Source organism: Mustela nigripes, chromosome 1 (assembly GCF_022355385.1).
Source record: "Mustela nigripes isolate SB6536 chromosome 1, MUSNIG.SB6536, whole genome shotgun sequence".
NCBI lineage: Eukaryota > Metazoa > Chordata > Mammalia > Carnivora > Mustelidae > Mustela > Mustela nigripes.
The window spans coordinates 49,283,466-49,295,655 of record NC_081557.1 but is presented as its reverse complement, the minus strand read 5'-3'; the positions used below and the strand labels follow the sequence as shown (position 1 = coordinate 49,295,655).

General features: G+C 58.9%; 1 protein-coding gene across 1 annotated transcript in view; it reads right to left on the bottom strand.

The window, feature by feature from the left end:
• Positions 1-1,376: 1,376 nt before the first annotated feature.
• ARHGEF17 (Rho guanine nucleotide exchange factor 17) overlaps positions 1,377-12,190 on the bottom strand; it is a 56,290-nt gene continuing 45,476 nt past the window's right edge. The window contains exons 6-21 of the mRNA XM_059410246.1: positions 11,813-11,989; positions 11,466-11,516; positions 11,111-11,220; positions 10,921-11,006; positions 9,266-9,384; positions 8,725-8,938; positions 8,138-8,211; positions 7,352-7,551; positions 6,889-7,187; positions 6,146-6,395; positions 5,792-5,878; positions 5,422-5,489; positions 5,041-5,189; positions 4,434-4,608; positions 4,036-4,305; positions 1,377-3,174 (exon numbers count right to left, since the gene is read on the bottom strand). Of these exons, the coding sequence (XP_059266229.1) occupies positions 2,978-3,174; positions 4,036-4,305; positions 4,434-4,608; positions 5,041-5,189; positions 5,422-5,489; positions 5,792-5,878; positions 6,146-6,395; positions 6,889-7,187; positions 7,352-7,551; positions 8,138-8,211; positions 8,725-8,938; positions 9,266-9,384; positions 10,921-11,006; positions 11,111-11,220; positions 11,466-11,516; positions 11,813-11,989 (2,526 nt within the window). The 3' untranslated portion in view covers positions 1,377-2,977. The remainder of the gene's footprint in view (positions 3,175-4,035; positions 4,306-4,433; positions 4,609-5,040; positions 5,190-5,421; positions 5,490-5,791; positions 5,879-6,145; positions 6,396-6,888; positions 7,188-7,351; positions 7,552-8,137; positions 8,212-8,724; positions 8,939-9,265; positions 9,385-10,920; positions 11,007-11,110; positions 11,221-11,465; positions 11,517-11,812; positions 11,990-12,190) is intronic.

Sequence of the window (12,190 nt, the reverse complement as noted above, 5' to 3'; positions counted from 1 at the left end):
CAGGGCCCCAGGATGTGACCTCCTAAGTAACAGTTGGCTGGGCCAGGCCCAATCCTGCTGAGGCACTTGAGCTGGGAGAATGTCGGGGACCCGCCCTTGGGTGCCCAGCACCGAAACTAAAGTCTGGCCAGGGCCCCTGTGTTGAAGGCATAGAGGCCGGGAGGCCACAGAAGCCACTGTGAGCAGTGAGAACAACAGTCATGTGGCAGCAAGGGAGGGAGCAGAGTCTCAAGGTGGAGGGGCCAGGTGTCCTGAGGGAGCTCCCATATCCGGGCTACTGTGCTGGAAACTACTGAATTAGTGGTCCCACTAGTTAGCTCCCCCCTTTTATTTCAGGGCACAACAAATCTCTTCTTCGTGGGGGGAAACGATCATAGGCCCCATTTTATAGAGGAAGAAATGAAGGCTTACAGGGGATGGAACTCCTCCAAGGTCACATAGCTAGTTAATGGCAAAACTTTCCGTTCAAAGCTTTCTGTGTTCTGTTTTTCACCATGAATTCCACATGACCATTGCCTTCCATTCTGGAATATGTGTGTTTAATATCATCCCCTGGGGCGCCTGGGTGGCTCAGTGGGTTAAGCCTCCACCTTCGGCTCAGGTCATGATCTCAGAGTCTTGGGATCAAGCCGCGCATCGGGCTCTCTGCTCAGCAGGAAGCCTGCTTCCCCTTCTCTCTCTGCCTGCCTCTCTGCCTACTTGTGATCTCTGTCTGTCAAATAAATAAAATCTTAAATAATAATAATAATAATATTATCCCCTCCTCCCCAGATATTCCAGGTGAAGTGATGCTGCGGAGATGGACCTTGACGGCCCAGCAGACCCGAGGTGTGTATATTTCAGTTTGCGAAGCATGAAACTACACTCCCTCTTCAGCAACTGATCACTTAGGTTGAAAAAGGTTCCAAGGTGTTCAGCAGAGCGGGGCCCTGCCTCTGCCCTTTACAAGTGGTCGCCATCTTGAGCTCTGCAGGGGTACCCCGTGGGGAGGGGATCTGCCCTCCAGGACTGGCCGGCCCCATGGGTTGGCCTTTGTGTTCTTCCGTCTGATTTAATGACCTACCACACTTTGGACCAGAAATCAGACAGACTTGGATTCCACCCTTGCTCTAAAGCGTTAAGTCACTTTGGCTTCTGTCAGATTCCCCAGCCTCACACAAGGCTTTGCTGCAGAACACCGTTTCCTGCCGGAGCCGTCTGGTCTTCTGGTCGCCTTGTTTGTCACATGCTGTCAGCTTCGGTCTCCCAAGCCCCATCCCAGGCCCAGCAACTGAAAAGCTGTGGGGAGCCTGGGAATGTATACTTATATGGACATATAATTATGGATCATACTTTATATTCACACATGTAATCTGTAAGGCATTCTAACATGTCGCCCTGGTCACAAAGCTGTGAATGGGCATGAGACCTTGTTTTCCTGACGAGAGAGAGAAACAGCCCAGACAGGGACAGCGACCTGCCTGTGGCCTTGCCTTCCCAGCACCTTCTTGGTCTCTGAGCCCTCCCTTCTGCTCAAGTGAGTGGTGTTGGGAGGCCCGTCTGCTGAGGAGCCCTGAGGCTGGTGGCTGGAGGCCCCCGTGCCACCAATGGGGAGTGGTCATTTGGTGTTTCTATTTATTGACTCTTTAAAATTCATCATCCAAGGAAAGTTAATACATGACTGTTTGGTAGCAAGAGAAACATAACTCTAAGACCACAATGACCCACGCACCCCAAACAAAAACAGAACCAAACAAACCCCATCTGAAACCAGACCTTTGGAGCTGCAGCTGAAGAAGCAAGGGGGCTGGGGGTCAGACTGGCTCCGGCCATCCAGGGGGCAGGGAAGAGGCTGCCTGTAAGTGGTTCCCAGTTGAAGAGGCCATATCCAGCCCCTGGGCTTTGGGTATTCTTCCTGGAGGGGCTGCCCTGGCAGGAAGGGTGTGAAAAGAGGGTCTCAATGATCCGAGTGAGGGGGGCTCCCAGGCTCACCCTGCCAAGGTGACCATATGTGCCAGTGCATGAGACACAGGAGCTGCGGGGGCAGCTTGGAGGAGAACAAGGGCCCTTTCCTCTTCCCTGCTCAGGCCAGGAAAGAGCCCTGTCCAAGTCCCCATCAGTGTTAACAAATCTGGAAACGACTAAAGGCACTGCCAACAAGTTAGGAAATGCCAAAGCCTGGGGAGGCCCCCACACGGGAGTCACTGCCCCCTGCAGCCATCACCTTGTTCTGGATGACTGAGGGTGCTTGGTCCTTGGCTCTGGATACTGGAGGGCAGCCCAATCATGACAAGGCCATGGAAAGTGTATGTTAAGAGGCAATATTCTAGTGCCCTGAACATGCAGTGTGTGTGTGTGTGTGTGTGTGTGTGCGCGCACACACGTGCACACACCCATGTGTCTATGCACATGTGTGCGCAAGTATGTAATGAGGGGGATTGGTCCTTCCAGGAAGGCTCGCTTAGGGCCCCAGGGTGGCCCCCAGAACAGGAATAGGGTCTTTCCCCTTCTGTGACTTCCTCAAATCACCCCTGCCCAGGTCATTGCATAAATAAGTGCTTGGGAAGGTACGCATCTAGAAAGGAACATAAATACTGTACATGGGAAAGGCTTCTGTCCCTAGCCCTCCCACTGCCCCCAGAAAACCCTCCAAATATTGCACATGGCCCTCCCTAGCCCCAGGGGGTCCAGGCCCGGCCGTGTCTTTGGTAGAAGCTCCAGGGACAGCGGTCCTGGGCAGCCCACATGCCCCCCTGCCCCACCCCTGTCATGACTGGGGGCACCGAAGCAGCTGGAGGGTTGGCAAAGGCCTTGGCCTGCTGGCCAGCAGGAGTTCCATCAGGAATACTTCCTCAGGGCTGAAAGGGAGCCTGCGCAGGCACAGGTGTGCCCCTGGTGGGACGTTCCCGGTCAGAGACCGCTAGCAAGTGTGGGCTAGGAAGAGGCAAGCAGGCCGAGGGCAGCTGGGCAGGCAAGTCCTGGGCCACGGTGGACAGGGTCACACCCTCCACAGGAGGAGGTGATTTGTGCTGTCGTCTCGGCCCACTGTCTCGCTGCTGCCACCACCCCCACTGCTGAGTCGGAAGTCCTCATAGCCATCCCCACCACTGATAACGAGCATTTTAGGTCTGGCCGAGGCAGGTCCTCGGTGCCGAGGGGAGTCCCGGTGCTCCAGGGATGGCAGCTTCTCAGGGCCTGGAGGATGGAGAGAGAGACAGTCTGTTAGCTGGAGTGGGACTGGTGGCTGTGCTGTCCCCTAAGGGCCTGCCTCACCCTAGAAGACAGGAAGAAAAACAGGCATACTTTCTGTGGGGGAATCCTACTTCCTGTTAGCCAAGAACATCTTTGGAAAGAAATACCCACTTCCTGGCAGTCACACAACTTCTTACCTCTTATCTGTGCGTCCAAGTCAGAGTGACATAAGCTCTCGGCAACCCCTCCCCCATTACACATGTACTGTCTTCCTTAAACCGCTTCCTACTTTCCCAGCTGGGATGCTGAGGTCTTCTCCCGCCCAAAGCTTCCCTGCTTCTCGGTTCCCACAAGCACCTCCTCATGGGAATACGGTTTCCTGCCTGATCAAAGCAAGCCTTGGCTCACTGTGGCGCTCCTTGACGGATGCCATCTCCTAACACGCTTCCCTTGCTAACCTTCCCAGTCCATGTCTGTCCCGCCTGCCATTCTGTGTTCTAGTTGCTTCTGCTCCATTTCCCACTCTGCCCGGGACTTCCTGACGCCCTGCCCTGGCCCTCATTTCTGGCCTTCTCTGTTTGCCTGCTGTCTGCATCCCTTACTGTGCCATGGTCTGATTCTTAGGTGACAGTTCTTACAGTTCACTCCCTATCTCCGGTGACAATTCTGGACCGAGGTGTGCACACAGCCCACATCCGGGAAGGTTTTATTTTGGGGACTTTAGAGCCTACTTCCTGCTCTCTGTGCCACTTCCAGCCCGTACTGCACTCTTCTTCCCTCTTAAAAACCTCTTCTGATGGAAAAGGGGGTGGATCTTAAACAGAATCCGGACCCTCTGGGCCAGAGGAGGGGGCACAAACCCACCCGTGTCTGGGGGAGGTGGCGGGGTTGGGCAGAGCAGGCTGAAGCCATCTGGCAGCTGGACGGCAGCCAAGAAGCGGACGTGGCCAGTGTGCCCCTGGCCTAGGCCGGTGGGGCTGAGGGGTGCTCGCGGGCAGCTGACGGCACTGGATGAGGTGGGCATGGTGAGCACGACTCCGGCGCTGGTGCCCACCCACAGCAGCTCCTCGCACACCAGCAGCGCCGTGATCCTCAGGCAGGCGGCCTTGTGCTGCCGGATGATGGCGTCCGAGCCTAGGGGGCGAGATGGACTGGAGCTAGGGCTGCCTCCTGGCCCCCGGCTCAGCCTCCTCGATATGGGGGCAGAAGGGCTCCAAGGGGAAGGGGAAGGGGCAGGGGCAGGGGTGGATGGAGGTCAGTACCTGCCAGCATCCTGTGCACAGGGGGTGTGACGTCTACCTCTGCCAGCTGCTCAAAGGTGTCCGGGTGGTAGAGACACACGTGGGCACTGCCTTTCAACGTCACCCATACCCCCAGGCTGGAATCCACCATGCAGGCCACGCTGCGGCTGGAATCCTGGCCCACGTGGACCGTGTGCTGGCCGGAGCGGTGGGAGGGGAGGGAGAGAGAGCATGTGGGCGACTGGCAGGCCTGCCCTCCCCGGCCCCTCCCTGCCTCATGCTCCACCAGTACCTGCCTCACCCCTACAGCTCACACCAGACTTCTCCAGAAAGCCCCCTGGCTGACGGCAGAGGTGGCCTCGCTCCTTGGTCTAGATGACCAACCTGTCAAAGCCTGGTTTCAGTGAAGCCCCCCATTAAGCCTCAGAAATTAAAAATGGAGCTGGCTTTTCCCCTGCAGCTCAGTGATTCTGTGATCAGAGGATATTAGAGCTCAGAGGGTTTTCCGATCAATCACGGGCCTCTCTCTGGACAGATGGATGCTTTATGGCCCCCATGGTCTCAGCTCCCTCTCTCATGGGCCAAGCTTACCCCAAATCACCTATTCTATCCCCACGCCCACCGGTACCTCCAGCTGCAGTGTGTCAGGGCTCAGGACAAGGATCCGGTTCTGGCAGCCACACCACAGCCGCCCACCCACGGACACCATCTTGGTGATGGGACTCCCCTGAGAACCCAGGGTCACTGACTTGAAGTTCTGGGGGTCCCAGAAATGGCCTGGAGTGGGAGCAGGATAAAGAAAACAGCAAATTCAGTCTGGTATTGCCCTGGAGCCTCACCCCCACAAAAGTAATTATAGATGCTAAACTCCGCATTTGTACATGAGGACACCGAGGCCCAGAGAGGGCCTGAGAGGGGCCCAGAGCCATGTCTCCAGACTCACTCATGGGCCTCAGGGAGAGAGCCTGCACCAGTCACGCTGGCAGGGCGGGGTATGGAGGGCACTCACCTGCTTCTCGTTGGTAGACCACAAGTTCTCCATTGGCCAGAGAAACAAACACCTGGTTATTCAGATACCTGGGCAGGGCAAAGGGGAAGGAGTCAGGGGTTTCAGGAGGCCAGAGGAGGTCCCCTGGGGCCAAGGGACTCCCAGACAGAATGGCTACGATGCCCAAGAGACTGATGCTCCAGGTAGGGAGCCCAAGGCCAGAAAGGGGTAGTAACTTGCCCACCGTCACACACTGTAGGAGAGGCCCAGCTGGCCTAGGGCAAGCCTCCACAGAAAGAAGGGGCCAGTAGAACAGGGAGAGCTGGGTGAACAGAAGGAGGCCTGCATGGGTAGGAGGGTCTGGACCAAGAGGACTGGCCAAGTGCCTTACAATATGCAGGTCACAGAGGCCGCGTGCTGGAGCTTCATGCTGTTCCTGCGGTCACGGATGCTGTCAGAGGACTGGTACACGTGGACGCTGTGAATTGGAGCATGCACCTGTGACCAAGGCTTGCCCCCTGCAGTTCGCCCTCCACCTCGGTCCCACCACCACCTCCCCCCTGCCAGGGGCCAAGGTACTGAGATCCCAAAGCCTCCCTGTAGGCTTCAGACCCCGCAGGAGCCCCAGCGGGTCGTACTTCTGAGGTTGGACCCTAAGCCCTCCCGCTTCTGTTTCAGGATACCACGTGGTTTCCCAAGCACAGAGCTCGGGGTTCTGTGTCCCTGGCTCCTATCCTGCCCCTACCAGCCATCCTCAGTGCCCAGCCACACAGAGCTCTGGTAGGCCTCAGGGTCAACGTTCAGCAGGTCCTCAAGGCTGCCCCGGGTGAAGGAGCCACGGCTAGAGCGGCGAAGGGCTCTCCCATCCATGGGGCTGGTGCTGCAGGGACCGCCAGGCCCGAAGGAACCCGACAGGGGCAAGAAGCCAGGGTCCTGCTCCTCCTCTGAGCTGGTCGTCTCTGCCGTGGCCTCCTTGGAGCTCGGAGTCTCCTCATCTGAGGGAGACAAAGGTGTCTACCTCCATTCCCCTCTGCTGGGCCCAAGACCTGTCACCTTTCCAGGCCCACATCTCCCCTCTATGCCTCCCTCCCGGCCAAGTCCCTCCTGAGGGCCTCCCACCTGTTCCCCGCTTCCCCGAGGCATCTGCCGCTCTCAGGCCTAGTTATTCTGCTGGCTACACACGCCAATCCACCATCATGCTGTGGACAGGCGGATCAACCACTCCAGCCCCTACTCCATCTCCCCTACTTGACAGGGCGTTCTGGGGTCTTCGGGGTCTGGCCTGACCGGCCCGCTGCCGTCTGGGTCCTTGCTGTCCCAGTTCCCCTTCCCCCACCTTACCGGCTCGCCCTGCTCTGTGTGCTAACATCCTGAGACTCGATGCCATGCCTTTGCTGACACTGGTCCCTCCTCACCCATCAGTACCTGCTGGGTGCCCCCTCCTCAGGGCAGTCCACCCTGCCTGACAGCCCCAAGCCAGGCACTTACTGCCAAAGCTAGAGGAGATGGTGGACCGGCTGGCTTGGCTCTGCAGGGTTCCCGAGGGGCTGGGTGAAGACTCATCATCGGAGTCGCTGTCAAAGGGCACCAATTCCGGGCGGGGGTCTCCTTCGGCAGGGCCTGGGGCCATCTCCAGCCCCGAGCCTGCGATGGAGATATGGAGGCAGGGCTGGGGCCCCGGCTCTGCCAGCGTTGCTGCTTCTTCATCCACAGCCTCGACGTCCAGTTCTGGACCAGGGGTCTCCAGGGCCATCTCTGGGGGATTCCTCAGTGAGGCAGGCCGCTCCCTGTGAGATATAGGAGTGGGGATGGAAGCTTCCAGGAGCTGGGGCTCTGTCCCACTGCTTGGATGCCAGCCCCCAAGGCCCCGCCCCATCCACCAGCCTCGCCCACAGCTGCGCAGGGGTTGGGAGCCGGATGTGTCCGGCTGTCCCACTGTCGCCGGCCTCACCTGTGGCCGCGGCGCTGAAGACCAGGCACGGCACCGATGCAGAGGATGCGGGCGGAGCAGACAGCGATGCAGGCCTCCACGTCAGGCTCAGCGCGCAGGCTCAGCAGGCACACCTGACCCACGTAGCCGTCGCTGTTGCACACCCACACCTCAGGCATGGGCTCAGGGCAGCTGCTCTGGGTCGGGGCTGCACACGAGAACTGTAGACGGCACCAACAGACAGGGGAAGGTGAATGTGGGAAGGGCTGCCAGCTCCCCCCGCCCCGCTCTCCAGCTGGCTGGCGGAACGGAGGGAGGTGGGCCTACAGTGCGGGGGGGGCATGAACTCCCAGGACACCCCCCCATACACACGTGTACACACGCACACACACACACACACACATGCACAGCGCATGGGCCACTCTGTGGGCCAGAGGCACATATGCCCGCATGATGTCAGTCTCGTCCCTTCACATACATACGTGTACAGACAGCCACACACGTGGAAACCCTAAATACGATCCCAAATGTATGAGGTAACAAGTGTGAAAAGTGGTAACCGCTGTCCAGATGTAGTCAGACTTAGGCACGTGACGTAGACACCTCATGCCCATCGGACAGCCTTCGCTCACGTGCACACACAGATGTGTGTGGCCACACCCATATGTAGACGACCCACATAGTAGCCACATGTGTGTGCAGAGTAGTAAACTCACAGACACGGGGCGGCTGTCATGTTCGAGACAGGCACCTTGTGGACCCCCAACAAAACCATGTGTACCCGCGGGGCCGGGGCCCCCCACGCACCTGCATGCCACTGCGGGTCTTCATGATAGGGATGGCCTTCAGGAACTCGGGGTCTAGACAGCTTTTGCTGGAGGCTGTAGTGGAAATGGACAAATACTGCTCAGCTTCCACCTTGCCCTCGACCATTTCCCTTCCCACCCTGCTCATCAGGGTCTCTCAGAGGAAAGCGAGGGGGCTGTGGGTTATGCCCTGCTTGTCCCCAGCCTCAATTTTCCCACCTGTACAGTGTGGGAGGCAGACCCAGAAGTCTCAAAGATCCTCTAAGCCACAGACTCTAACAGCTTTCCCTGCTCCAGGCCTGCTCAGAGTGTACGGAGGACGCGCAGGGAGGAGGGTCCTGTCTCCTCTCCACAGCAGTGCCCCGTCCTAAGTTCACCCTTTCCATCCACTGAATCCCCGCCCCCGGCCCGGGAGAGCAAGTCCCGTTTCTCCTCGGGAGTCTCAGGCCACCCTCCCCCTGAGCAGGGACTGAAGCACAGGACACAGGGGTCTTGGGATTTCTGGTTCCTGATCTCCCACACCGCGGCATGGTGCCGCCCACTGCCTGGAAGTGCTGGAAAGAGGACACCAGCATGGGCCTGGCTTACCCAGTTTCCTCTTGGCCTCATCAAAGGCCTGCTCAAAGCCAAGGCGGGCGTCAGGGTGAGGGAACTCAAAGATGAAGGAGTCCGTGCCCTCGGGCCTCGTGCTGCACAGCTCCAGCTTCGTAGGGGGGAAGGAAAGCGCGTAGCACAGCGCCTGCTTCTCTGACAGGTCCCGGTGCATGGCAGCTGAGAGGTCCCGCAGTGCTTCGTCCAGGCTCTGCCGGGTGGAGGGCCCAGCCTTAGGCCCTGACATCTCCCCACAGTCTGTTCCTGCCCTGAGAACTAAGTGGGGACCTGACCTCCCCACCAAGACATGATGGGCCCTCTCTCCTCCCTCAGCTGGGGACAGAGCTGTGTCTCCACCCTCAGGCCTGGAACACATCACTTCCCTCAGCTGCCATAAGGCTGTACTTTTCCCTTCCAATAAGTGACAGAGCTGAGTGACCTCTTCCTCAGGCAATGAAGAGGCTGTTCTCTCTCCCTCAGATAGGGTCTGGGAACCCCCATTACCCCACTCCCCCTGCCTCAGGCAGAGAGCACAGACCTGGTGGGGGAAACCAAGGCTCTCCGAGAGTTTGCTCATCTGGCCCAGGGTGGTCAGGTCCTCATCCAGGCGGCTGATAGCCTTCTGGATGTTCTCCCGATTAGTGGCTTGGGATGCCCCTGGTAGAGACAGAGGAAGGCCATCGACAGATACAGAAGCAGACAAGGTCAGGCTTGGACAGACAGTCTCCCCTTTCCTCACAGTCTGCAGTCGAGCATGGGGAATGGCCTGACAAGCTGAGAGCTGGTCAACCCCAAGACCCAAGGATCAGAGTGATAGCCAGGTGGCTCGCAGAGAAACACCAGGCCTGGCAACAGGGACTGGGCCTAATTCAGAGCCACCTGGCCCAGGGTGCTGGTCCCTTGGAGAGCCCCACGGAGGAGCACACGGAATAGGCGGCGGACAGCCCTGTAGCTTCGGCAGCCTCCCGCTGACACCAGAAGCTGCAGGGGTGCAGCTCCCACAAGGGAGTCGGCCTGGCAGCCAGAGCCTCAGGCAGTCAAATCGCTGACCAAGGGACTCAGTTCCCTGACAGGAGGGGAAAATGAGCTGATGCTCTGGATTTCTCTAGTCCTACCCCATACCTGACCACAGCCAAGCAGCTGGACCCACAGGCCAGCTCAGCATCCCCACACCCAACACTGTTTGGTCAGGGGTGTCCACCCTAGACCAGGAACCCACCAATGGGCAGAGTAGACAGCAGTGGAATGTACCAGGAAAGCTAAGGCTTGGGTTTTCTCCTACTCCTTCTAAAGGATGCCATTCCTCCCACCCCACCCCAACAACGCTCACTGCCTGGGCAGCCCTGGTTTCTTCTGTAGGACCTTGCCCCACTCTGACCACACTCGATGGGGCCAGGAGCAGACACCTGACCTAAAGGTAGTCACTTTATCAACTGGCCTGTGTTCCAGTGAGAAGAGACAAACCGGACCAACCATCAGCTTGTATTCCTCCATAGCGGCCCACGTGAGGCCGGCCTGGGTTTGCCCTGGGGGCCACCACAGCTAAGCCTAGGGACAGAGTCTGAACCCGAACTGCCTGCCAGCCCAGAGGCACCCACACCACCATCCCAGACCAACCCGCCCCCTCAGAAAGGTAAACTTCGGATCCTGGAGCAGCTAGGGAGAAAGGCCACGATGTGGAGCAGGCAATGAGGGAGCACAGGAGGTGGAAGGAAGGAGGAAGCAGAGAAAGCAGTGAGAACAGGCAGGAAGAGCAATTCTCTGAAACCACCTCAGCCCCAAACAACATAGATCTTTCCAACCAGCCTTCTGCTTGCACTGACTTAAGGGAGTCTCTGCTCCCGATGAGCTAAACTGCTGGACCAGAGCAGTGCATCGTCATCTAATAGGATGCTGGTGCCTTGGTCAGTGGCTGGTGGCAGGTGTGTCTGTGCCCCCGCACCACCCCTAGGCGAGGTCCCTGCCCCGTCAGAAGGTGGTCTGTGTGCACAGGTCCTGGTGTGGCTCTGTGTTGGGCACACCGATCCTGCAGGCCACCCTCCCCCAATATTGGCTAGGAAAGTGAGGCCCCTGCAACAGAAAAGCAGACAGATCCAGGCAGCCAGCCTGGCCACAGGGCAAGCCCTCCAGGAGGGCTTCTGAGAGGAGGGCCCGGACACCCAGAACCCCCAGGCAGGCCTGGGCCAGCCCCACCTTTGACGATGTCCGCGTCCTCCAGCGGCAGCTTCCACAGCAGCTTGTACTTGCTGGCCGTGTCGATGACGCTGGCTGCCGTGTACCTGTGGGTAGCCAAGGGGGAGCTCTGGCCCGGCTGGCGCAGTGGGAGCAGGGAAGGACAGCTGCTTCCCCGCTGCCCCAGCCCAACCCCGCCCCAGCCACTCACAGGCTCATGGAGCTGCGCCGCAAGGAACCCGATTTCCGCTTTAGGGTCGTGCAGACGATGAGGTCCGTGAACAGGAAGAGAGACCGGTCCTTCTTGCCACCGACGGCCTTCTGTGGGGTCCGAGGCAGGACTCAGGCCCAGAGGCCCACCCTCCTGCCCACCGTGCCCAAGGGGACAGCCAGGCCCAGAGAGGGGTGAGGGCTCTGCCCCAGATGCCCAGAGGCAGAGCTGGGACTCGACCCAGGACTCCTGTTGTGGGGAAGAGCAGGGAGGCCCAAGGGCAGCAGGTATGAGCAGAAGTATGAACAAAATAGGGAGATGGGAACAGGTGGGTAGACAACGGGAAACTTCTTACCACTTCAATGACCATCTCCTGCCTTAGGAATCGCCGCAGAGGGGCTTGGAGCTGTGGGGCAGGAGAGACAAAACCTTGAAGGCCAATTATTAAACCCATCTCCTCCCCAGACCCCAGGAACCCCTGGCCCCCCTCCACGGGCCAGGACAGTAGAAGCAGCATCCCCTCTGTCCTCCTGATGCTGTGTGCTCAGGCCGCGGGATCTGTGGCCAGAGACAGACAACACGGTTGTGGCTATGGACAGAGATGGGTGGGGATGCTGGCAGACACACTGTGGAGGTGGACGGGACGGTGACTGCAGGGGACCACAGGTGTAAACGAAGACTTGGGTGGCGGGTGGCACTCACGTCCTCCATGCCCTCAATGTGAGCCTCAATTTCCTGCAGCACACGGGCGTGTCGCTCTGCCTCCTCTGCGCTCCGCACACCCTTGTTGATGCGTTCAGCCACCTGCTTGATGTTCCGCTGAGCATCCAGCAGGAGTGGGTGGTCTGGGTGGTCCTCGGGTGTGTGTTTCAGGAGGTCCTGGGGTGGAGATGGGGATAAGACCCCTGCTTATCAGCTGTCCCTTTCAGGCCCGGCAGCCCCATATTGATGGCTGGAGCAGGAGAGACTACAGGGAGACTCCAGAGAGGACTTCTCTTCCTACCCGACCCCTGGGGACACTGACATCAGGCTCAATCGAGGGGCCTTCCAGCCCTCCACAGCCTCACGTGCCTCCCACGC